We start from the raw sequence: 26044 nt of genomic DNA on the forward strand, positions 1-26044 counted from the left end.
ATTAGAATCTGCCTTGATCTGACTATACACACACACACACACACACACACACACACACATACACACACATATGTATGGAGAGAGAGAGGGAAGAAGGGAGAGAGAGGGAGGGTGAGGGAAGGAGGGAGATAAGAGAAAAAAAGTTGGGAATATCGACTGAATTTTTAAAAATATCACCATGAGGCACCAAAGGAATTGTACTTATGCAGATATCCAGTTTGGATATGACTTGATCATGATTAGAATATTCATGTTTGTGGGACTTTGCTTATTTTAGACTTGTCTATTTTATTTGTAAAGCATGCACAAGAAATTTGAATATAAAATCATACAATCTTTGTGGCAACAAGTCACACTTATGCAGAGTCACTTGCAATCATAAATAGAGATATCGGTTCTTAAGTTTGTATGTGGGCCATTAGGACAGGAACCCAAGAGGTGACTCCATTGCTGATTCTCCTTATAGAACCATTTACCTCAGCTTGTTTTTATATCAATATATTATATTGAGTAAATTCACCAGTGCTATGAATCAGAATCCCCAATAAAGCAATCTCTTTGAAAAGACATTGACAAACTAAAGTTAATTTAGAGGAGGGTGACTCGGATAATGAGGGGTATTGAAACCATTCATTTGAGAAATCCTTGAAGGGATGCAAAATGTTTAGTCTGGGGGAAAGACCTGGAGTGGGGAGATATTATTATAGCTCTGTTCAAATATTTGAAGGTCTTTCAGGTCAAAGATAGAAAAGGCTTTTTTTTTTTTTTTTAATTTCAAAGGACTGAACTAGGAATAATTTAAAGTCAGGGAGAGGCGGATTTTGATAGTACTTGGGGGGAGGGAACCAACATTTTTTTTAATGTGTTGGTTTTTATAGAATGATATAACTGACCCTTGAAGTTTTCAAAGCAGAAGCTGTCAAGAAATTTTGTAGAGCAGATTTTAGTATGGAAAGAGACTGTACTTAGTTAGGTATTGCGCCTTCCAATTCTGCAACTGAATTCCTCTGTTTTCACTCTCTTCCCTCTTCAATCTTGCCAGATTCATATCTCAAAATAGAGAGATCTGATCACATAACATACTTGCTCAAGAAACTTTCATGGCTCTTTATGGTCTCTAGAATAAAATACGAACTTCCCTTTTCAGCATTTAAATCCCAATTTCTACCTTCACAATCTCCACCTTCTTTTTCCAGATGATCTCATGACTTCCTCTCACACACTACATTCCAGCCATCCCCTAGCTTAAGCAGATTGTTTCTCTGGCTTAAAATACTCTTCCCTCAATTTCACTTCTTGCAAACCTAACCTTTTAAGGCTTAGCTTAAGTCTGGCCTTTCATTAGGAAAATTTTATTTACATAGATGTGCATCTTTTCCCCTCCATTCTTTCCTCTCTGTCTCTCTATCTCCCTTCTCTCTTCCCTCTTTCTCTCCCTCTTTGTTTCTGTCTGTATGCCTCTCTCTATTGCATTTTATATTAAGTTATGTTGTTTTCACCAGATGAATGTAAATTCCTTGAGAATATGGAATCAATTTCTGAGACTGCTATGATGCCTTGAACATAGTAGACCCACCTAAAATGCTTCTAACAATAGAACCATGATCTTATGATGATAAGTAAATATGTATATTCATAATAAGTACCTAAAACATATCTGAAATGTGATGAACCAGAGATTTATAAGCTAGTTGATCATTATTTTTAGATAACTTACTCTAGTCATTAGAAATAAATATTTAGGAAATTGCCTATTAAAATATTGAGCCTGTGAGCTCATGAAGAAATCTTATCTGACCTAATATTTCAATTTTAATTTCTTGATATAATTTTATCTAAAAACACATCATGCTTTGTAGTGAATACACATTTCTATTTATATTCAGCATGCTCCTTACAGGTATCTTTGCATACATAAATTTTTTGAAATCAGAATCACAATGGTGGTAAGAACATGGACATGTATTTATACATAGATTACTATGTGTATATATATGCACACATTACATGTATCACTTTTATTAATCCTTGCTTTCCCTGAACTAATTATTAATCCTAAAATCCAAAAAGCTTAACCAGAGAGGTTTCTAAATTATATTTTGATTTATAACCTTTTCTCAGAAATGGAAGCAGAATGAAATGGCTAAACTCAATACTACATCTTTACATTCATGAATATAAGATCACCTCAAATTTGACTGCTTCATTTATTTAATTGAATTACATGTTTTCACCATACCTAGACAGTATCAAGAGTTCATTAATGAGTTACTTACAATGAATACATCAACAGATTATCTAGATATCTATTATATTAGGGGGAAAAAAAGTCAAAAAAATTTAGCAAATGGCACCTATAGATAGAAAAGATTTCAATTTCTATTTCAGTTTGTAATTTGCAGCATCTATTTGAACTGATCCTTCTTTTCCATTGTTTTTAACACTATATTCTTCCTCACCAGCTTCCTAATTGGTTTTCCTTGCAGCTGAGTATCCATTGCTCCCATTTATTGTACACTCTTTGGCTAAAATATTATTCTAAGCTTAAGAATTTCTAGTGATTTTCTATTGTCTGCTCAAATTCCTCATCCTAGATCCTTCAGGGGCTTTCTTACTTTTTCTTCCAGCTTTCCTTTTTTATTTCTTTCAGAGATCTTTCAAGTCTCATGCTAATGAATCTTGCATATAATCTTCTAATTCCTACTTTTATTCCTGGGCATACCCATTTTATGAAGTAACATAACTCTCCCATTGATTTCACTCTGTCTTCAGTATCTTCCCTGTACCTTCACTTACTGAAATTCTACGTTTCCATCTTTTCTCAAAAGGTAATGCCTTAACCAATCAACCCGGTAAAAAGAAACCTATTGCTTCTTTTGTACTCATATTATATTCAGGCTATGTATGCTATTCATATAATTATTATATCAGACCTGACTTTTTCATAGTTACTCATGTTTATGTCTTATCTGGGAGAGACAGTATGGAATAGTGATTAGAATGATAGACTTGGAGTTAGGAGGACATAGTTTAAATCTGGCCTTCAACACTGACTAGTTTGGTGGATGAGTCACCTAGCTTCTCTGTGACTCAGTTTTCTTATGTTAAATGAAAGGGTTGCACTTGATGGTCTTTAGGATCCCTTTCAACTCTCCATTTATGATTCTATGATTTCTCATCAGAGACAATAAGCTCCCTGGGAAAAGGGAATGTATCATATTCATGGCTTGGCACTAAGCAGGTAGATACTCAAAAACTTTGGAAAGAATGAATAGGTGCTCTGTAAGGGTTCCTTTGACTTTGTGTGTGTGTGTGCATGCATGCGTGCGTATGTGTGTGTGTGTGTGTGTATTCTTTCTTCCTACTTGAAGTATAACTAAAGAAGAGTAAAGTTCATTTTCCTTTTCTTCTGTATTTTCCCCACATTACCAAGTATAGTGCTTCATAACCAGAAGGAACTCAATAAATTCTAGTGACTATACAGAGAATAGTATTTTACAGATTAGGTGATGATTTTCAGAAGCAGATTATCTTTCTATTGAATGTTTAAGGTTCCTTTAATTTTCCAGAATAGTATCTGTGCAAGTTACTATGCAAGTAAATACTTATCATTAAAGGCACATGGTCACTGAAATAATAATGGGAGCAATAATAGTTCACAATTACATAACACTTTAAAGTGGTATAGCACATTACATATATTATCTCACTTGATCTCATTTGAAATGCAGATTGAGCCCCAATCTATTAATTATTTCAGACTTATTTGTTACAGGCATAGGGGTGTATTGTCACTAAAACATTAGCTAATAATATTTTTGTTAATAATAACATCAATAAAAGTGATTTGAGACTGTATGGAGTCAAAGTTTCAATGTGGGTAGGTAACAAATGACTTAAATTGTCCTTTGAAAATACACCAACCAGAATCTGAATCATAGAATAATGAGATATACAAAATAATTGTACCAAGAAATTGCAAATTACATTAAAAAAAAAAGTTTGAAGCAGCATTTTAGTGGATGGAAATGATTTCCTCCATTTATAGGCAAGAGAGTAACATGACTGACAGATCTGTCATTAATAAATGTTATCTAGCATGAATTATAGTAGTATTCTGTGTTCTCACTTAAAACAATAATCATACAAAAGCTCTTTAAGTTTTTAAAATTTTGACATTAGTAATGGGGGATGGATGTAAATAGTTACTAGATTTTTTAAAAAGTCACACCTAAATAACTCATTCTATTAAAATATAAAATGAAGTTGTAATAGTTAACAAACAAAAGGAGGAAATAAATGATATATTTTTATCCAGCTTATCTTATAAACATGTTTTCTCTTTCCCCTCATAGTTTATCATCTTCTTCAGTTTCTATTTCCTGGTATAATTTATATTTCAAATTCATTAACAGTGAAAGAAAATATGCTGTCTAAATTCTTTTCAGATAACATTGATTTAAAACCAGAAATCAAGGTGTGAGAAAGAAAAACCTTTATTTACCTGCTGTTTCCCTTTCAGCTGAGGTGAGCTCTCCATTAATCCCATTCTCTTTGGTTCTTGAATAGGTACCCTGTTGCCCATGACCTCCATAGCCACCTTCTTCTTCTCGGTATGGAAATCCATTGGCGCTTCGGACTATTCCATCCCCTGCTCCTGCTTGTTCCTTAAGCTCAGGTGAATGTGGATGGGAAGATGCCTCTGCCAGTTGACTTGATGTCCAGTGAGGTGCTTTAGCTTCATCTTTCCGGTCATCTGCCATTCTTTTCTCCCTTTTGACCTCTCCTGTAATTAGAGCAGGTTAAAACATCAGCATCATCTCAGCAGTGTTCTAGTCCTATTACAGAAGCCATCTCTAATGAGTAATATTAGGAAATTATAGAGCACTAATAGCCAATGAAACAGAAAAATCATCAAAGTTATCTCCATTAGTCTCAGATAAGCATATACAGATATATTAAATACTGCTTACTATATTAAAATACATATAGGTCATCCTTATTTCAAACAACAGATTTTTGATAAATTTTCAGAATTAGAAAATCAATACAGTTGAGCATGAGGTTTTTTTTTTTATAATTGGATGCCTTGAATATAGAACTGATCAATACAGAATACAATTAGATGATGACACTGGTAAAATATATATTATAACTTAGCTTTATTAGACATTTTAAGTATTAAGACAAAAGAATGATTGCAATTCAATTCTGTATATGTAGGATTTGTAAGGGATAGATGATAAAAAATGAAATGCTAGAATGTGAAAATTGCTATAGCTTTTAGTACTGTATCTTCCAGTATGCTACAATCTGAAAGTTTCTTTAGAAAACAATTTCAGTTCATCTTAATTTTGGATTTGTGTGTGTGTGTGTGTGTGTGTGTGTGTGTGTGTGTGTGTGTGTTTGTGTGTGTGATTTCATCAATACTTTTATAATGAAAATAAATAAAAAATAGATTTAACTCTATGAAAAGTATTTTGTAACCAATCTTAATGAAAGTCATCAGAGACTGTGATATAATCTTGTTAACATTCTATAACTTGTTGTATGGTTTAAGATTAGCAGGGGTTTTAAGATGTTATTGGGTTCCATTCTCTATCTTCAAAGAGGCAGTACTAACTATGCAAAATTCAAAGCTAGAATTCAATGATTAAAATAAACAGTGCTTGACTTTCCAATTCAATAGACTTTAATAAAGGATGTACAAAAATATATACAAATTGAAGAAGAATGTACTAACTGCAAAAGAATATGCCAAACACATTCTTACAAACATCCAGAGAATCAGAGACAGTTTCTAATATCATTACACAGAACTAATACTTAGAAAAGCTAAATGATTTGCCAAAGAACACATAAAAATATGTAGTTAAGTAGAGATATGAAAACAGATATCATGCCTCCTAGTACAGTGATTTTTCCACGTTCAAAATATTAACATCCTATCTGATGCTCCTTTTTTTTTTTTCATTTACACACCATCCATCCATCCAATAAGTTATGTTAAATCTGTTTTGGCAGTTTTTTCTGTTTCCTCTTTTCTTCTCTCACTATTTCAGACTCTCAAAATCTCTTTTTAAGAATAATAGTCTCCTGACTGGTTTTCCTGCCTCTGATTTTTCCCTATTCAATTTATCTTTTACACTTATGCCTGATGATATGATGCTCATATCAATTCCCTGATTGCAAACCTTAATGGATCCCTATGACCAACCAAGCATAAACTTTTTATTCTAGAATTCAAGACCTTGCACAATCTGGCTTCATTCTACCTATCCCAAAATACTCCTCTTCAAAAAGGTAACATTCCAGCCAAATTGCATCAATAACATTTTCCTTTTTTGATTTTGCCCTTTAGTTAAACCGTTCCTCACATCTGAAAAGACCCTACCCTTTCTTTCTATATGCCTGAAAAAATACTTCCTTTTCTTCAAAACCCACATTACAAGTGCCTGTAACCACCATAAAACCTTCATTGATTTTAGTTGTAAATGATCTATTTGTCCTCAAGTTTCTCATACAAGTCTCTTTTGTACTTATCTCATTCTTGTGACATTATAGATAGCTATTCAAACACATATATACATTGACATCCACATCCCTCCTATTAGATTATAAGCATCTTGAGGACAGGTACTATGTTTTATTTTATTATTGTACTTAATTTCTTGATAAAGATCCATGAACATGGTAGATGCCTAATACATGATTGTTGAATTGAATGGTGTTTGTATACTAAGTTTAAATTGGCAGATTCAAAGGTCATGAAAAGATTTATTCCTTTTTGAAAAGTCCTGAACTTGCAATGTGATAGTAGTATCACCAGGTGGCAGTAGTGCCTCAGTCAGGAGTCCTTTCAATTCAATTCACATTCTATCAGATTCTAAAAATATTAAACTTTCAAAAATATAAAGAAAAATATTATTTCCAAAAGGAATATAAAGTAAGTATCATGGAGATATTGATATATAAACAGCAATTTAATGGATGGTCAAGGTTTTTAGCTGTCCAAGGTGTAAAATAAAGGAGTTCCAGGAATACAAGATGCATAGTAGAGTCTAGGTGGCATCTAAAGCATGTAGTGATCAATAATATGAAATACAATGCAATAGATAAAGTTGTACCAGTTGCAAAAACCACTACAGTCAGGTTTAAGGAGCTGAAACTTTGGCAGATAATGCAGAATGATTGAAAGCTTTTAACAAATAAAGAAACCAAATCAGAATCTATGTTATAAGAAACATCTTAATTCATTGATATTCATAGATATTTATAGGAGATGGAGATGACAAAAATTTCTCCCTTTACAATCTGATATTTAAATATTTATTGAAGCACATGATCTTAATACTTCTAAACTATGTATTTACAAATCAAAGAATCTCACAAAATTTCAGTAAAGAGACTTCAAGACCAATAAGTTCATTCTATATCTGAATAACACTTCTCTCTGCAACATACCAGACATGTGGTCATACTGCTTTTGATTGATGAGATAGAAGAGACAGAGAAACCCATTATATCAACTCTTGGAAGCAGTTCATTGCGCATTGGAACAGCTATGTTAGGGGTATTGCACTGAGCCTAAATTTATGCCTTTGAAACTTCTACACAGAGTTCCCTGGTTCTTCCTTCTGGATCCAGGAAAAAAAAAATTAATCTAATTTTAATTCTATATGACAATCTTTAAAAATATTCACAGTTAAATAGAGAGGGTTAAATATTACCCCTAAATTTTTCTCTTTTCCAAGCAAAATAACTCTATTATACCTAAAATTTGGTGCCTTAAAATTAAGCACAGTACACTAGATCTGGTCTTTCTGGATAGGTAACAATGGAAAATATCACTCTTTACTTCTTGGGCACTATGCTATCTCTCTTAGTAATCCAAGAATTCTTGATTGGCATATTAAACAATTGATTCATATTAAGCTTTTATGGCAACTTATTGAATCCAAATCATTTTTTTAGATGAATTGTTATATAGCTACAATTTCTCATACTCATGAAATTGCTATATAGCCACATACCAAATTATTAGCTTATTAAAATTCTGATTTATTTTTCAGATAAGTCACAATCTAGTCATACTTCCCCATCTCATATTTATGAAATTAATTTTTAACCATAATAAAGTATTTTATATTTATCACTACTTTATTTCATTAGATAATTTTATTAGGTTCAGCCTAATGTTGCAACTTGCCAATATCTTTGGGTTCATCACTGTGTCATTTAGTATGCTACCTCTCTGAATTTTGGGTCATCTTCAAGTTTTTTAAGTGCAGCAGCCATGCCTTTGTTCAAGACACAGATATAAATAGGAAACAGGAAAGAGCTAAACAATGATCATGGGGCAGTCCATTTGAGAACTCTTTAAGAAAAGACACTGAAACATTAATGACTATTCTTTGAGTATTGCTATTCAAACAATTCAAAGTTTAACAATAATTAAAACTACAAACATCCATTCATTATTTTAATTAAAAATATTATTGCAAAGAAAATTACACATTAGTTAATTTGGGGATAGTACATTAAGAAATGCCAACATTTGAAGCATTTGAAGGAATAATAATTGTACTATCATTTAATTTAAATTAAAAAAAAAACTTTATCAAATGCTTTTCTAAAATTTTAGAGAAACTCAGTGCAGAAGTGTTTGTGATGTCATAATAAGAAATGATCCATAGCTTATAAATTGGTAAAAATAATTTGCTTACTATGGGTTTTGGTCTGTTAATTGAGTAGGACATGGAATGTGTTTATTTGTTGGCAGTTTTGAACTCACAAACATTAGAGAATCAAGGTACTATCTAGACATTTATATATCTTAAAGTCCATTTTCTCAGAATTGAATTCCCTTTTTTATTTCTTCTTAATTGTCACTATCAAAAACTGTTGTTTGAGGATCAGTCTGATTAAGTCTAGAGAAGTTTATTATTAACTTGGCCATAAATTGATGAATTTTTTGTCCACAAAAATTCTTCAAGATAGTTTATCAAGTTGGAGAAATTTTATTTGTCATTGGATTGCATATACTTGTTAGGATTACAAGGTGAGAACTCAGGTTGTCTAAACAATTCTCTGGCTCAGAATTCACACCTTTGGTTCAGGCCTTTGGAGGGAGTTTACACCTTTGAACTTCTGAGGTAGAGTTTACATGTTTAAAAGAAGTTTGCACCTTTAACCTGAGTTCTCACTTTGTAATTCTAACATATATCCAAACAATGAAGTAATGGATCTCTAAATATTGAAGCAAAAGTGAATATTTCATACACATTCAAGCTAGTCACATGGAGCTAAGCTGTTTCAGAATGCTTATTTGAGTCAGGTCCCAGAAAGATCAACAGAGTAACAAATATGCTGCTCAATATTGCCAAAGTGCTTTACTCTAAGACCAAGAATCTCAAAGATCTCATCAAAAAGGTTACCACCCACAAAAACCTATATGGTTCCCCATATACTGCTTTGAAGGAAAACATGATGAAAGAACATTAAAAAGTTTAGGTTATAAATTAACATTTTCCCCCCAGATTTTCATATGAGTTATGTTGGGAGAGAAAAATCAGAACAAAAGGGGAAAACCCACAAGAAAAAAAAATAGAAAAAAAAGAGGTCAAAATAGTATGCACTGACCAATTCAGTTTCCATAGGTCTCTCTCCAGAGGCAATTGGCATTTTCCATCTAAAGCCAAAAGACCATTTTAATATACTTCTAGGATTTAATCTTTGGCATACAAAAAGTGTATGCAATTGATTTGTCTGTTTTGTGATTGTTAGAAAAGCATACCCCTCAATATCACCAAAGCAATACTTTAATTTGTGAAAATAAAAGTCTGTGCAATTACCACTCATTCCTTTCATACTATCAAAGGCTTTAGCTTTATAATTTGAGGTCTATACTTATCAGAGTCTCTCTCTCTCTCTCTCTCTCTCTCTCTCTCTCTCTCTCTCTCTCTCTCTCTCTCTCTCTCAAACAGATATATACATTTATTATATAGGCATAATGTTGCTCTTGAATCGTGTACAAAATACTCTAAAATAAAAGCACTATATTTCCATAATTGAAAAATAATTAGTGTTCCAGACAGACATAAAGTAATTTAACCAATTAAGTTATAAAGTAAATTCAAGAATGATTGAATCAGTTAAATTCTATATGATTAATATAGAACTATAATTCTATAGTTTCATTCTAGAATTATAATAAGAGGACATAAGTAGAAATTCTGACTTGTCATTTCCACTGGCAAACTCAATTCACCCATTTGAGTCTCAGTTTTATCTGTAAAATGAGAAGAATTAAAGTCCCTTCAAATTTTAAATCTAAATCTATAATCTTTCAATTAATTTTCCCAAACCCACTGTGTACAGTTATTTCTAACATTTTATTTTTAGTTATGTTTCTTTTGAGATACTTACATAACATTGTAGGATCATTCACATGATATTTCTGATGACAATGTTATCTACACATATGCATGTATTCAAGGTAGACTGATAAGTATATATGCAATATTTTCCATACTGAATGTACATCAAAACTTGCTTAATTTTTGAGAACTTTTTAAATGCATAGATTTCTATGTATGATTTCTAATGGCATACATATGATTTTACTAGTATAAAATATATTTAGCGTTTTTAAAAACCTCAGTCTTCATTGTATTTTTCTAATTTCCTGTTTGTTGCTGTAACTATGATCAAAGGGTTAACGTGTTGGAAGAGCCTTTACATATTATTTATGGAACTCACACATTTTGCATATGAAGAAACTAAAACCTAGAGAAGTTATAAATATTTTGCCTAAATTCGTAAAGCAAGTAAATAAATGTGACCTGAGATTAGACCGAAATCTTTTTTACTCAAAATCATTTTACTGTACATGATGACTTTCAAAAGTAAGACAAGGATCTCCAATGACTTACTATACCCAAAGTAATCAAACAACATGCTTCTGTAGACTCACTTTAAGGACTGACACTTTCTTTGGCAAGGTATATTAAAAACAGATGAGTTCTCACCTAGAAAGGTATAATCTATTAAGAGAGTCAGACTCTTATGGTAGTATAATCTGAAGAGAGAGAATCCCATCTTTTCTATTGTCAGTGAATAAGAAATAGATAAGCTTGTTTCTCCACTTTAGAATTTCATTTAAAAAGTAATTCCCTTGACATTGTATCCTAAGGACTGGAAGCTATAAGGAAATGAAGTACAGCTGTCACATTCCTTCCAAAAATTTTTATAAAGGAAATGAAATGCTTATGGCAAACAACCCAAAAGTGATCCGAACTGGCATTTTGGGTTTCTTTTTTGCCTTTTGGGTTTCTTGATGAATCTTAATTCTCATTGCCTAAGTAAAGATGATGGGTCCATTGCATCACAGAGATTACCTACTTAGTCTTTTTTTATTTACCTGTAGATGGTTAGTACAATCTGGCATATCCTTCCCTTCCACATCCCTGAGCTTAAGGTATGAACAATGCTCACAAAGGCAAAATATACACCACTGAAGTATCACAATAATGTTCAAAACAACCCAAGAAGAGGGGAATTCTGTAATATGATTTAAAAACTCTCACATTGAGAAAAGTACATTGGAATTCAAAAGGGTAATAGGAATTAGATATGGAGGGGACTTCAGTGACCCTCTGGTTCAATCCTCCTCCACCTTTACATTGCAGATGAGACCCAGAGAAATTAAGTCATTTGTACACGTCACACAAATAGTAACTAAACAGAGTTGTGACACAAACTTGGCTCTTATGATTATCAATTAACTGCTCTTCCCATTCTCCCATGATGTCCTTGCATCTATTCTTAGTTTTGTGGATATCATTAGCCTAGTCCTATATGACAGACAAGACTTAAAAAATTCTTACTGAGATCTCAAATGGCTCTCAATATTGCAGTGGTCTACTGTCCTAACTCAAGTTCTGGTTCAAAGTAAAATATATTATAAAACAGCAGTATAAATCACTATGATATAGAATATGCTATATGTGAAATAGAAAATATTGATTTTAAGCCCAAATCATTAATTCCACCTCAGGCTTTGTTCTTAGAAACATAAGCCTTCAAAAACTTAAAAGACTATTTGGTCTCCCTATCACATTCTGATCACTTTTGAGTTGTTTGCCATCTCAAAATCCTCAGTACTTTTATTTCCCCCTTTATAATTTTTTGGAAGGAATGTGATAGATGTATTCAGGCAAGAATACATACAACCATAAATAACAATGGAAAATAATAGAAGAAAAGAAAAAATATAAATAGAAAATATATAGAAAAATCTAGGAAGAATTAGCAAGGTTTCTAGAGCAGTATTATTGATAAATATAATTGATTGATTGGTCAATTGATAACTGACAATATTTATCAATATTATCCACAGAAAATTGCTTTGTGAGAGGGAGTTTCTCAATAATTTTGAAGAATATAAAAAGGCAGGAGTCTCAAGACCAAAAGGTTTGAGAATGGTTGCTAAAAACAAAAGGGAAAAAAAGGCTGATGTAATAATTCAGCTAAATCACCTGGCAATTTTGAAACAAACAAATAAACAGTTATTTTATGCTTATTATGAAGAGGAAGAAGCTTCTAGTGATCCATGCAGTAAGCCACAGAGCAGCAAAAGGAAAGACAGATTCTCCCTGTAGTAAAGCAAGATTAGTCACACCATAGCCTTGGGAAATCACCATCATCACAAGTACAATGCAGCATAAATGATAGGTGGAACACCTACTTGGTCTCTAAATGTTATTCTCATGAGTATAAAAGATGGGTTATAGATTGGAATTAAAGTAAGGTGGTTCTTTCTCTACAAACATTTTCTGCTTCATTTAGGATACTTAGATGCTCAGAAGTACCTCCTAAGATGCAAGTATTGAGTACTTATGCCAGAAAGGCACTTAACAAATCTCAAGCTCTGTACCATTTTCTCCTCTTCTTAATTCATCTACCCCCTCCAACTCCCTGGGACAGAAGGGAGAAAAGAAATCCTTAGATGGTACAAGGAGAGAAGGGTTTCTTGAATGTTTTTATGGGATGATTAAAGCCCCCAAAGGAGCAGTGGAATTACCTAATTGTTGTATTTAATAAATTGCTAATTAAATGATTTGTCTGAAAATGGCATTAGAAAAAGGCATTTGTCTTATTATTAAACTCCAGAAATGAGAAATATCTAAGCCCACAGATAGTGTTTCATGGTGTACAATATATCTGAAAAAGAAAACCTAGAATGATAAAATATTATAAAATCCAAAGAAGCTAGTTGCCAAACATCTATGACTTCATATTTATAATAAATTTGGTATAGAAAATGAATGTTTCCAGAAAATGTTCTTCTCAGCAATGGAAGTTAATGGACCATTTCTACTCTCTCATAACATTGTCCCTAACGTATATTTTCCAGTACTAAGGGTTCTGAGCAGAGCACAGAGACTGGAGACACAATGTCCTGTGGCTTCACAGCCAATGAGGAATAGCAAGAAAAGCCATGGCTTATGGTTTCATACAAGTGTGCAATATTTCTACTGTAAGAATCTTCAGTAATATCTTATCTTATTAATTTTCATATGCTTTCCTGAATGAAGTCAAAGGTAACTTTTATTTTGCAATTAGTCAAATTATACTTGGCTCTGGGGATTCTTAGTTCTTAGAAGTTCAAAATCATACACATGTTAAGCACATTGTTGGCTCTCAAACAATTACTTTTACTAAAGGACTGACAACAGTCTTGACTGTCTATTTTAAATAAAAATTATGATGAAATAAATAAAAATGCAAACTTTTTATTTTTACTGATGCCAAAAGAAAGTAAAATATTTGAGTTGTGAATGTTTTATGCTCCCAACATTCTTTTCAAAAGAATAATTGAAAGTTGAAACTATCAAAATAAATTGATTAAAATGTCCATACTCCAGAAATCCCAAGAAAATTAAAGATAAGAGTATTCCATTTATAGAAAAAACATTCCTAACTAGTTTTGGAGGCAGTAATAAATTGGAAGGAAAGTAGATGCCCATTCATTGAGGAATGACTAAACAAGTTGTGGAATATAATATATTGTTACTCTGCTATATAAAATGATGAATATAAAGAATTCAAAGTATCAAGGGAAGAGTTCCATAAATGAAGGCAGAGCAAAGTAAATAAAGCCAGGAAAAAAGTACATATTGATAAGGTAAACACCTAATGATGAGGTTTTATACCTCATTAAATTTAGGATTAATTGAGGTCTAGTGGCAGAATTGGGGTACAGGGAGTCAAACGGAGCTCCCCTGAAACCCCTTAGGATTCGGCACAAGGATACAAAGTGGTGGCGAGAGTCCCCTGTAGATGAATTTACAGGCCGGAAAACCTAGATTGATAAAAAGAGGTTTATTATAGGGTTAAAGTCTGGTTAGTGAAAGACATTAGATAGAGAAGGAAATACACCCCAAGCTGCAGGACAGAGAGTGTAATGCTGGCATCTTTCAACTCTCCCACAAGGGAAGATTCCTGCTTGGCTCTTTTATCTGCTAGAAGGGGTATATGGGTGGAGTTCCAGGTTGATTCCTCCTTACCCAGAACCTACCAGGTGGGGGTTGGGCTATCTGAGCAGATCTTGAAGGCTGAAAACCCAAGCCAGCTCAGATTCTGTTGGGGCTGGGTACAGCCCAAAACTGACTCAGATACGGATCTTTCCCCTAGGAATACAAAAGGATGGTTTTGACCAGATCTTGAAAATCAAAGGTCACTCCCAAAGGAAGTTGGAGATTAGACAAGGAATCTTAAAGGGGCTATCGCCCCCATCACATATGACTAATTAATACTAAAGCAATTTTAAAGAGCAATAACAAAAACTGAATATACTTGTCATATCAAGGTTAATCCAGAGAAAAGATGAGAAAACTTTCCTTATTTGAGATATTTATTAAGCACTTTTCAAAACTTAAAGTGCCATATAACTGCTACTTATTATTATTGTTGTGGTTTGTTAAATGAAGAAAGGGTTATTGAATTGTGATTTCAGACTAGTAGCTCCTGAATTGTTTCCATTACTAAATGAATAAGTAGGAGACATGGGATCTGGGCAATATTAATCCTTAAAGTGGTATCATAAGGTCTAATTTAAGAATCCTTTATCTAAAATATGAGTTCTTAAGTTTAGGATTCTTGAACTTTTTTTCAATCTGATAACAGTAATACAACAAATTGTATTTTTTTATAATCCTACATATTTTATTATATATGTTTTAAAACATCCTTCAGAGAAAGAGTCCATAACACACAAAAGGCTAAGAACCTCTGTACTAGACAAAAGGCAGAAAACCTTCATTAACTTATCTGGACAGTGAGAGGACTTACCTTATGCATGTTATGCACAGATATCAGAAAGTGTTAGAGGTACTCTGTGCATGCAGGAAAGCCAAAGACTGGAGTCAGGTGAAACATTGAAATGATTTAGTAATGAGAAATTCATTTGAAAAGTTTAATGGTGAGAAGGATTTTCATGACATTTCTTTAAAAGATGTCATAGATCTCAATTGCTTCAAAAAGTGAGCTCCATAGTATTTAAAATGACAATGTTGTGACAAGGAACAATGTTTTCATATATTCTGTGGGATTTTATTGCACCAATCATTACAGCCTTAGAATATTTTAATGCTGTTATCTTAGATGTTAGAGCAAGCTTTGAATACTGTAATGCACATAGGCCTTCCATATCAGGTTAGCATTAATTAAGAGAAACACATAATTTGAAACTTATTACTCACTCCATACATATTTTGGCTGAATATTTTGGATTATTTTTATCAGCATTATAATTAAAATTAATCAAGACTAGAGTCTCACTGATACAAATGAAAATTTTAAAAAATAATTTCTATAATGCTGTTAAAAATATCTGTGCTTAAAAGATGGAAGAGAAGACAATAGCAGTTTTTAAGAAAAATGTGTTCAGATCACAGTAGTAGAAGACAAGTACATTTTTAGGAAGTTTTTTTCTTGATGTCTAACTTAAATTTATCTCTTTGTAACATGTCCAATGATCCTAATTCTGGGGTCAAGAGGAATAAATCCAATTCCTCTTTCACTTGAGCACTATAAAAACTAATACTTAAATATGTTTATCACATCTTCTTGTATTCTCTCTTAACCAGGATAAACATCTCAAGTGTTTTCAATCAATCCTCACATGGAATCCTTCATTATCTTGGCTGCCCTCATCTTGAAGACACTCTCCCATAACACTATCCCTAAAGCATGTTTTCTAGCACTAAGGGTTCTGAGAAGAGCACAGTAACTATGGTACTATTTTTGGCAATGGTACTATGAACCATGCTAAATGGAAGTCTGAGACTCATGAATCTCTTCAGCTCAGGAGTTTTGAGCTCCATTTGAACTCATTGAACAAGTCCTTTGAGTATTTGAACTATATTTGGCATTAATGAGAAAATATTTGTAAAATGTTTATCACAGTGCCTATCCCATAATAAATACTATGTAATTGCTAGCTATATTATTATCATTTTTATCTATTCATTCAACAAACAAATGCAGAGTAGCTTTAAGCCTAGTATCTACTTTAGGTTTAGACCTATAGACCTATGTTAATTACATATCACCTAGGCTAGTAAAGTAGCACTGAAATATTGCTCCCAGATAGTTTTTGCACATTTTCTACTAGTTAGTTGGAGATTCCAAAACTTTGAACAAAAAATTAGATTCCAATTTTAATTACTAATAGTAGCTATTTTTTGTTTGTTTGTTTTTTTTTTTTTTTTTTCCTGTGGGGAAAGACAGAATTTTACCTACTCCCCCCCACCCCCCACTTCCTGATGCATAAAGCAGAAGATTTTTCTTGCTTCCAGTTAGGGAAAGTGATCTTTGCTGACATTTGGCTTGTCATATTGTTGTTCAGAATTGTGACTCAGAAGGCTATTACCGAGTTGAAATGAAACTTGTTCACCATGCCAAATGAGTTGGATGGAAAAGAGAGTGTGTAGAATTCTTATCAGTTAGAATTCCCTCACAATTTAGACCTGATCCAACTGGGGCAGTAATCATGTACCTCTCATCTTATTTCTTTGAACAGAAATGCCTTTGTGCATTTCTGAATGAGTTCTGGAAATTAGGTCTATTTTTATGATGTTATTTTATTTTATTTTTTTTTTCTGATAGACCTTTCGATGTGACACAAAGTTTGTGGAATGCTCCAGGCATGAAACATATATAATTATTATATATTTGGTGAAAGCAAAACAAAGGCTCAAAAAAATTGAAGTACACAAACCCAACTAATTCTACAAAAGGAAAATGGTTTGACTTATTTAGCATTCCACAAAATAATAAAATTTTAACTAAAAAATAGGACAGAACAAAATTATGTGTATATGGGCATATGTTTTTATTCTCTGAATTTCTGCCTTATTCATGATGGGACTATGGACAAATTTATATCTGACTGTACTTTCATATTACCATCCAAAATGTGGTTTATTTTCCTTTTTTTAAAAAATTTTTAACAATCAATCTGAACCTGGTGAATCAAATGAATACTTTGGCAGTACATGGTAAGAGTTTAACAAATGTTTTTGATTGATTGCTTGACACTAGGCAATCTTAATTTCCCCCCCAAACCCACATCCACAGTGTACAGTTGGCATATATCAGGATTTATATTTGTTGATTGCTTCAAAAATGGGTGTCTTTGTACATGGGTTATCATTGGCAATGAGGACAGGAAAAAAGAGCAGATAAAAACTTGATTCAAGGACTAAAAATAAATTAATTAAACCCCCCACATCCCATGATTAAAAATGAGATTTGTCTTTTTGAAAAGATATTGTTTAAAAGATATTCAGTAGAAAAAAAATAATTGAAATTATATTTTAAGTTATTTACAATCAGTTATTAATTTTGTTAAGTCCTGTGTTCAGGTTCAATCTTGACATAAATTGATTAAGTCTCTTAAACTCTCACTACCCCAGACAACTCTCTAAGACAGATACTTCCAGAACTTGTGCAAATTCCTACATTGGGATTTCCTATACCGATAAAATCACTTGTTCAGGCAAAAATAAAATATATAATTTTTGGAATTTGGAATTATTGGAATTGAAATTCAAATTACATTTTGAAACTTTGGTTTTAATATGCTAAAACTTAAATAATCTATTTTCAGAACTTAAGGAGACCTAATCTACAAATAGTTCTTTTCTACAGAAGGGTCATAAGCCATATACACTAAAAAATATCATCAGAAGATCATAAGAAGACAGACTTGGATTGAGAAGGAACCTTAGATATTATCTAGTCCAGCACCTTCATTAGAGATGTGTGGATGCTCAGGAGGGAAAAAATGAATAGTCTCAACATAGCTGGAACAATATTTTTATTAACCTCTGGTGTCACGCAAATTAGGTATTTGTCCTGAAAAGCAACAAAGCTCTCTTTGGGACCTGAACCTAGAAGTCTAAGGCTGAGTTTCCTTAATGAAATTTTTTGTTGGCCTCTGATGGCTCCATGTAACTTAAGGCCCTAAAATGGTCCACTCATGAAAAGTCAGACTAAACACTTCTGAGTCACCACATTCTGCTCCCAAGACATACTTCCAAGAGGAGGTGAGTGGGACCTTGTCCATCCAAGTTAAGGATCCTTGTTTAATTAAATATCAGTTCTGTGCTATAGCTAAGTAATCTTCCTCATATTAATTTTTGAATGACCTTCCAATCAAATCTTAACTAATAAGGGGCCAGACTGAGTCAAGCCTTCCAATTACACCAAGATAATAAAGTCAGAAAATAGTAGGCTTAGGTTTTGGGTCTGGGGTTGCAACTGCCTCACAATTTGTGAATAGAAATAAATTTATTCACTTAATTTTGAATGCAAAAAATATCCCACAGGAAATCTGTCCTCATGCTGAGATGTTTAGGGCAAGTGCTGGAATTCAGCCTCAGGTCTAGAAAGAAAGCCCAAAGAAGCACATAATTTTGTTTAACAAGACATTGTAGGTAAGGCCTCAGCCATAGCTTCTGAAATGCTTTCTCTTGACTTTTTTTTTTTTTTTTTCTGAGAAGAGGCAACAAGATAGTAGCTTTTTGGCCCTAGTCCTTCTTGTGTCTTTTTTCTCTGGTGATGGTAGAATCGTCTCTGGACTGTGTTCTGGGGTTTTTTCTTTCTTGGAAGTTAATAAAGAGTAGCACACTCCAACCTTAATCTGCCCTAGTTCTGTTTTAAGCCAGGGTTGAGCCAAAGGGCAGAAACTTAACTTTGTGGACTCATTCTCTCTCTTCATAAGTAGGGAAACAGATGTGTGGTCTGATTTTCAGGCCAGCTGCCCTACGCCCAGGAGAGATATCAATTCTAAACCAATCTCATCCTCTTTCTAGGAATAGTTATATGCCTCAATTAAAAAATACATTATATATATGTATATATATATGTAAATAAAGAGTTGTCTATTTCAACATATGAAAGTAATTTTTGACAGATGTATATTTTCATTAGAGTTAATATTTCCTGTTATAGTCAACATGCTTAATCATTTCTAAATTCACAAATTTGTGGGTATTGTATTGTTTGCCTTTTCAATGACTGAGGGAGGGGTTTTAGGAAGGAAGAGAATTTTAAACTGAATAATTCAAAACAAATGCAAAAAAAAAATTAAATGCACTAAATTCAAAAGAAAACCTCTGATCTTCCAGCAAAACTATGTCTTTGTTTTGTAAGATTTATCTTTGTAAGTGCTCTACAAAGAATTAGGACCCCAAGAGACTTAATAGCTGATGAGAATAAGAGGTTCTCTTATTCTAGTCTGGAGGCAGGAAAGGTTGTTAAAGAGCCAACTAGAAGTTCAGCAACAATATCAACACCAGAAATGTTATAGAGCAGTACATGATTCATTAATAAATAAGGATGGAGAGTAAATGTGTTCAGAGTGAGAACTATCAATTTACTTTGGTCTAGAGGGACACAAAAGGTGTTAGAAAAGGAATCGCTTGAGTGGATATGATTTGGATAAGCAAGAGGTAAGTGTGCAAAGTGAGGGTAACAGTGTGATCAAAAGACAAGAGGAGAGAAAACATAAATAAATAATAAGTTCATATGAATGACCACTCGACATTTCACATAATCAATTGGATAAAGTTTAAACTAGAATCCAGGTCTGTCAATATTATGTTTAAATCTCTAGTTTCTCACATCCCTTTCTCGCACCTCATTCCTATCCTTCAACCCTCTGTCTTTTCTTTTCTTGACATTTTCTCTTGAGATCTGCTACTTCACTAACAATTTAATATAAATCACTTCATAGAATCATAAAATATTAGATTAAAAGTCCATCAATTAAACAAAGCCCAATATAGAGGAAATGGCCTGTTTAGGGTCACACAGCTAGTTCTAGTAGCAAAGAATCCAGCAAGTATAGAGAACAATAATATTTTTTTCCCAGGACTTCATGTATTAAAAGCATATAATCCAAACAGAAAGTCAAAAGGAATAATTTTTTTATAAAAATGTAATAATTTCAAAATACACGCAAAGATAATTTTCAACATTCATCCTTGCAAAACCCTATGCTCCTTTGTCTGCTTCCCTGCCTCCACTCCCTTCCATAGACAGCAAGTAATCCAATATTAAACATGTACAATTTTTCTAAACATATTTCCATATTTTGCACAAGAAAAATCAGATCAAAAAAAGAAAAAAAATGAGAAAAAAGCAAGACAACAGCAACAAAAAGGGTGAAAGCACTATAATTGTGATGCACATTCAGCTCCCATAGGTCTCCTTCTGGATGTAAATAGCTCTCTCCATCACAAGTCTATTGGAATTGGCCTGAATTGCCTCATTGCTGAAAAGAGCCAAGTCCATCTGAGCTGATATCCTGTTATTGCTGTGTACTATGTTCTCTTCGTTCTACTCCCCAGGAATACATTTTTAAGTGGAATTAAAGGCCTTTGAGACACCCTGAGACAACCTCATGTAAACTGTTATCCTATGATGACTGTGTAAGATTGTTTCTTGCTGCCAGCTAGAGTCAGAGCTATAGGGATTAAAAATTCTAAGGAAAATCAGGGATATGGTCTCACATTAATTCAGCATGTTCCCCCAAATGGCACATTGTCTCCCCTCCTTTCTGGGCTTCTATCTTCTCATCCCTCATGTTATAGCTGTCAGTACCAACTTCCACCTCGTTAGCTCATTCTGTCTCTGACTGTGAGCCAGAAGTCTAGGTCACTGGCACAATGAAGAAAGAAACCACGCTTCATTTGGGGCTTGCAAGGACATATGAACAATTTTACATCATAAAATAAAGATAAGAACAGATTATAGAAACATGAAACTGAGCAACATAAGGGCTTGCCAAAATAGCTTTTTAGCTGCTTGGGCAGCCAATCTACCTTATTCATTCATTATATTTGTTTTTTGAGCTCAGGCCCTTGAGCTTAGTAGGTACTTGATACAAGATACTATGACCCTTACTCCCAATAAACATTAAATAATTGAGGGTTTAAACCAGCATTTGCTAAGACACAAGTGATTACTTTCTTTTCAGTATCTAATGAGAAATGAAAAGGCAAGGAAAGATACTCAATTCTGGATTTAGAATGATGTTTGACATTTTCAACCACATGAAATAGAGGGGCAGACATTCCAGACAGACAGACTGACGTGCATTTTCTTGCTAGCTTCCTGGTAAACTAAAAATTGTGATACCCACACTTTCCCTAAGGCAATATAAACCATCTGCCTGACTTGTAAAGGAAACCAAAATTCCTCAGGAAGCTGTAAAATGCTTTTCAGGAATTATCAAAAAATGAAAACAGGCTCCTGCTTTGTTGAAAACAGAAGCTGCCAAGAACAACCTTAATTAAAAGAAAATGAAGGGGAGCAAAAGAGAGAGAAAAGAGGAGGAAATGAGGGAGGGAGAGAGAGAAATAAAATTTGGAAATTTCTTGTGTCTAATGAATAATCAAATCTACCAAATTTTTTATAAGTCCAATCGTGTCAAGAGGGGAGAATTTTTTTTCCTGACGGATTAGTATATAAATTGCCAAAAGTTACAGACTAAAAGACAAGTATCTTTTGGTTTAAGTATTTTAATACCATCTTTTATAAACAATTATAGAGTAAAAAGCAAAATTGATACTTGCTAGTATTCATAATGGTTTTAGTTTCTTTATAGAAACCAGTTATCTTCTTTTAACCCTCTTACTCCCAGATAATCTATATCTAGTTTAATATGTCCTCTGCAAATATAATTTCTTTTTAAAAATTTCATCATTCACACACATAAATTAACAATTTATGTACAATTTACAGACTATGCATTTCCTAAAACTTATTTTAGTGGTCCAAACAGATTTTTCTTTACACTGTTTTCTGCTAACTAGGACTTCTTTTTAATTTCCTTATTTTTAAAAAGGAAGTTCTCCTTGGAATTCTTAATTCCTAAACAAGGTTCCCTCAGATTGTAAACATATGCAAGGCAGAAACACACAAGTTGAGAAAACAAAAAAGTCTTATACACAGTCTCCCCAGGACCAAGCGCTTTCTGTATCACAGCAGTGTGTCTTGGAGAAAGATCTCTCAGGTTCTTTTGGCTACCCATTCTTTATTCAAGATTGATCATTATCGGATATTTTGATGGACTTTGTCCATAAGGGTTTTAAATGACTGCATCTTGGCACCTAACTCCTCACTGAAGTATTTACTTTGGAGAAGGCAAACTTTTCCTAACAGACAGCACAGATGCCTCAGCAGTAAGTCATTTTCTGTGGGCAACCGAGATCCATGGCATTCAAATAAATAAACAAAAATATTTTAACCCTAAAGAGTTTTAGCTTTAAAAAAGTCACTGAATCATCTCAGAAGCAAAGGTATGAAAAGGAGAGTTGGAGAAAGGTTAACCACATTTGTGACTGTCCAGAGATACTTTTTGTTACCCAGCAAACCCATCCCAATACATGCTAAAATATTAACTATGTAATATCAATTTACTAGTATAACAATGTAGCTAGCCCCCTTCCTCTCAGATACTTCTAAAAAAAAAAAAGAACAATGTTTTCTTTCCCCCTGTGGGATACAACGCTTTTATATGGTCTGATGCCTTGGAATCTTGATTAAAATACCACCCACTCACAGGCAAAGGAAGAGGGAGAGAAAAAGGACTTTTAACCTTTAAAGAAAAGCCAGTGGGAGCTCCCTACTGCAATGCAGCATTTTATGGAGCCACAAGCATCCTGCAGTAATGGGAGGCTGGAACTCTGGCAATCTTATTTTGCAGACTACTTTATCTGGAAAATGTGTAACTGGCTAAGGACAGCCTTCATGCAATGTGTTTTCTACTGTGTGCTCTCCTGGCATCCAACTGTCCTCCGTACAAACAGACATGCTTAAAGAGCAACCAAATAGGACAGACACCTTAAGGACTGTCTTAGAACAATTTATGGGTTTACCATGTAACCAAACTCATTTGGAAGACTTGCTTATGTATAGAATGTGTGGGAAAATGCTTTTTGTTTAATACTTCTGTTTTCTGATTTTTCTGTTTTATTCTTGAGTGGGCACAACTTATATCACAGTTTTGCTCTCCCCATTGCCCTCTCCCAAAATTATTATCAATTGACTGATGTGTATAAAATTTAACTATTGCCCCTCAATAAGAAAATGGGACTATTCTGCAATTAGCACACAAAATTATTATATAACTTAATCACCTTTTAGTTTGGTTATTATCTTTCCCTTTAGCTTAATTTGTTTATATGTCTATTTATATTTACAATTTGATGGTGGTTCAATTTGGGGTGGGTCAAGATTGTGGAAAAAGGGGAGCTTGCAAAAACAGTATAACCTGGAAAGCTTCAACAGGGTCGACTGAAGCAAATATAGATAAATCTCCACAATTCCTTGCCTGCACAGCAGATTCTGACAGCAACAAGAACATTTCGTGGGTGGTTGAGTGGGAGGAGAGAGAGAGAAAAACTCATAGGAAGGCACACTTCCTGCTCTACTCTTTCCAAAATGGCCAAATGATGAATCTGAAAGCACTGGTGAGGATGGAAGGACAATGCTGACTTTCTTTGTCATTTCTTCCTGTTGGCTAATGTAGAAACAGGACCTGCTTCCTGCAGCTTCTATACTATCTATGTTTGTTCTTTGGATAACTGAGGACCTTTAAAATGAGCTCCCTAAATTTGCCTCTTCTCTACCTCAAAATCTCTGTGCTCCCATACTGTCCCCTTTCCTGAGGGCTTTCCATCATTGGCTGCTTGAACACTTAATGACAGATATTGCAGATACAGGTTGAGTCATGGATCCTTTCCAATTTTGAGCTTTTAGAATTTGTGATTCTTTGATTTCCTAGTCACTCTGATGACATCAAATGGAGAAAAATGCTGCCACAATGAAATACTTTAAGAAAGACTTGTTGTTGTCATCACAGCCATACTAATAACCATTCAGAGATCCCCCAAGAATTATGAACTTGTAACAAACTAGTTTGATTTAAGACATTTTTATGCCTCTTTGTTTTAGCCCAGTCCAAGTTGGTTCAATTAATTTACCAAGACTTAAATATTAAGATACACCTTTAGCTTAGAAGTTTTTCCTTACTGTTTATCTGACTCATAGCCCTAATGTTGCTGTATGTTTCTAGATTAAGAATGGAGGATACCAGAGACTCAAACAGACTCATCAGCAATATGGAGACAATAATGCTTTTACTAGCTAACTCAGTATATAGTAGTTATGGGGAAAGTGACTCTTTCCCCATATAAAACTTCAAACTATATGTATACATATATGTATATATATTCATATCCATATAAAATATATGCATACATACACATACATATAGAGATATGTATATCTCTATATATGTTATTACTTATTTCATTTTTGCTTCTTTCTTTTCCTCCCTCCTTCCCTTCTTCCCTCTTTTCCTTCCTCTATCTATATAGAATATCATATTCTTACCTACAGATGCTCTTAAAAGCATTTTTCCCCTCTCTTGCACCTCTGAATCCTTCCAAGATAGTTTGAGATTTACTGGCTAGACTTCTTTTTTTTTATAATTTTTTTTCACAGTATATATGCATGAGTAATTTTTAAAATAATATTATCCCTTGTATTCATTTTTCCAAATTATCCCCCCTCCCTCCACTCCCTCCCCCCGATGACAGGCAATCCCATACATTTTACATGTGTTACCATATAACCTAGATACAATATATGTGTGTAAATGCCATTTTCTTGTTGGATGTTAAGAATTGGATTCTGAAGGTATAAGTAACCTGGGTAGATAGACAGTAGTGCTAACAATTTACATTCACTTCCCAGTGTTCCTTCTCTGGGTGTAGTTGTTTCTGTCCATCATTGATCAACTGGGAGTGAGTTTAGACTTCTTTCTTAAGGACCATGCCTTAAAGCAAAACAATCAGATTCTAGTTGACCACCAATAAATCCTAGGTCAAGTCCCATTTGGCATAGTTTCTTAAAAGTTATTTAAAATTACTCTTCTTACATTTCTTTTCTTTTTGTAACCCTATCTCTATTCCTCCTTCTCCTCTACCCTTGTTCCTAATGAACACACCAATCTTTGTTGTTGTTTTGTTCTTTAGTAGTCAATGGAGATAAACCTCTTTTAAGCCAATCAGACAAAATAATTTCAATGTCACCTAAAGTTAAACTTAACTATATTATTGGCTCATGCTAAAATGTGATAAAATTGGGAAAATTATGGTGTGAGTCCTAATACCCATCGCCTAATATTGTTCACCCATCTCACAAGACCTCATCTTCCTCCCCATTTTCATTTGGCCAACTGCTGAAAAGAGAAGCCTCCAACAGCTGCCATAATGTTAACAAGAGCCACAAAGACCTTACAGCAGGTGGTACCACCTCTGGCCTACAAAATTCCAACCCAAACAATCTGCTCCAAGCTGTAGACAAATCAGAAGAATGTGTTTATGACTCAGCCTGTTAAGTAGGAGGATTGTTATTGTTATTTTAGTTCCTGCCAGGATATGTAGGCAATTTTCCCTCTTTC

General features: G+C 33.5%; 1 protein-coding gene across 38 annotated transcripts in view; it reads right to left on the reverse strand.

Moving 5' to 3' along the window:
• The window catches only part of MAP2 (microtubule associated protein 2), a 352478-nt gene that overhangs the window by 94469 nt on the left and 231965 nt on the right, over positions 1–26044 (reverse strand). For all 38 annotated transcript variants that reach the window (XM_074298861.1, XM_074298858.1, XM_074298859.1 and 35 more), the window contains one exon: positions 4505–4786. In XM_074298861.1, the coding sequence (XP_074154962.1) occupies positions 4505–4763 (259 nt within the window). In that variant the 5' untranslated portion in view covers positions 4764–4786. Of the gene's footprint in view, positions 1–4504; positions 4787–26044 lie in introns of those variants that run through there.

The sequence above is a fragment of the Sminthopsis crassicaudata genome, chromosome 3 (genome assembly GCF_048593235.1).
Source record: "Sminthopsis crassicaudata isolate SCR6 chromosome 3, ASM4859323v1, whole genome shotgun sequence".
NCBI classification, from domain to species: domain Eukaryota; kingdom Metazoa; phylum Chordata; class Mammalia; order Dasyuromorphia; family Dasyuridae; genus Sminthopsis; species Sminthopsis crassicaudata.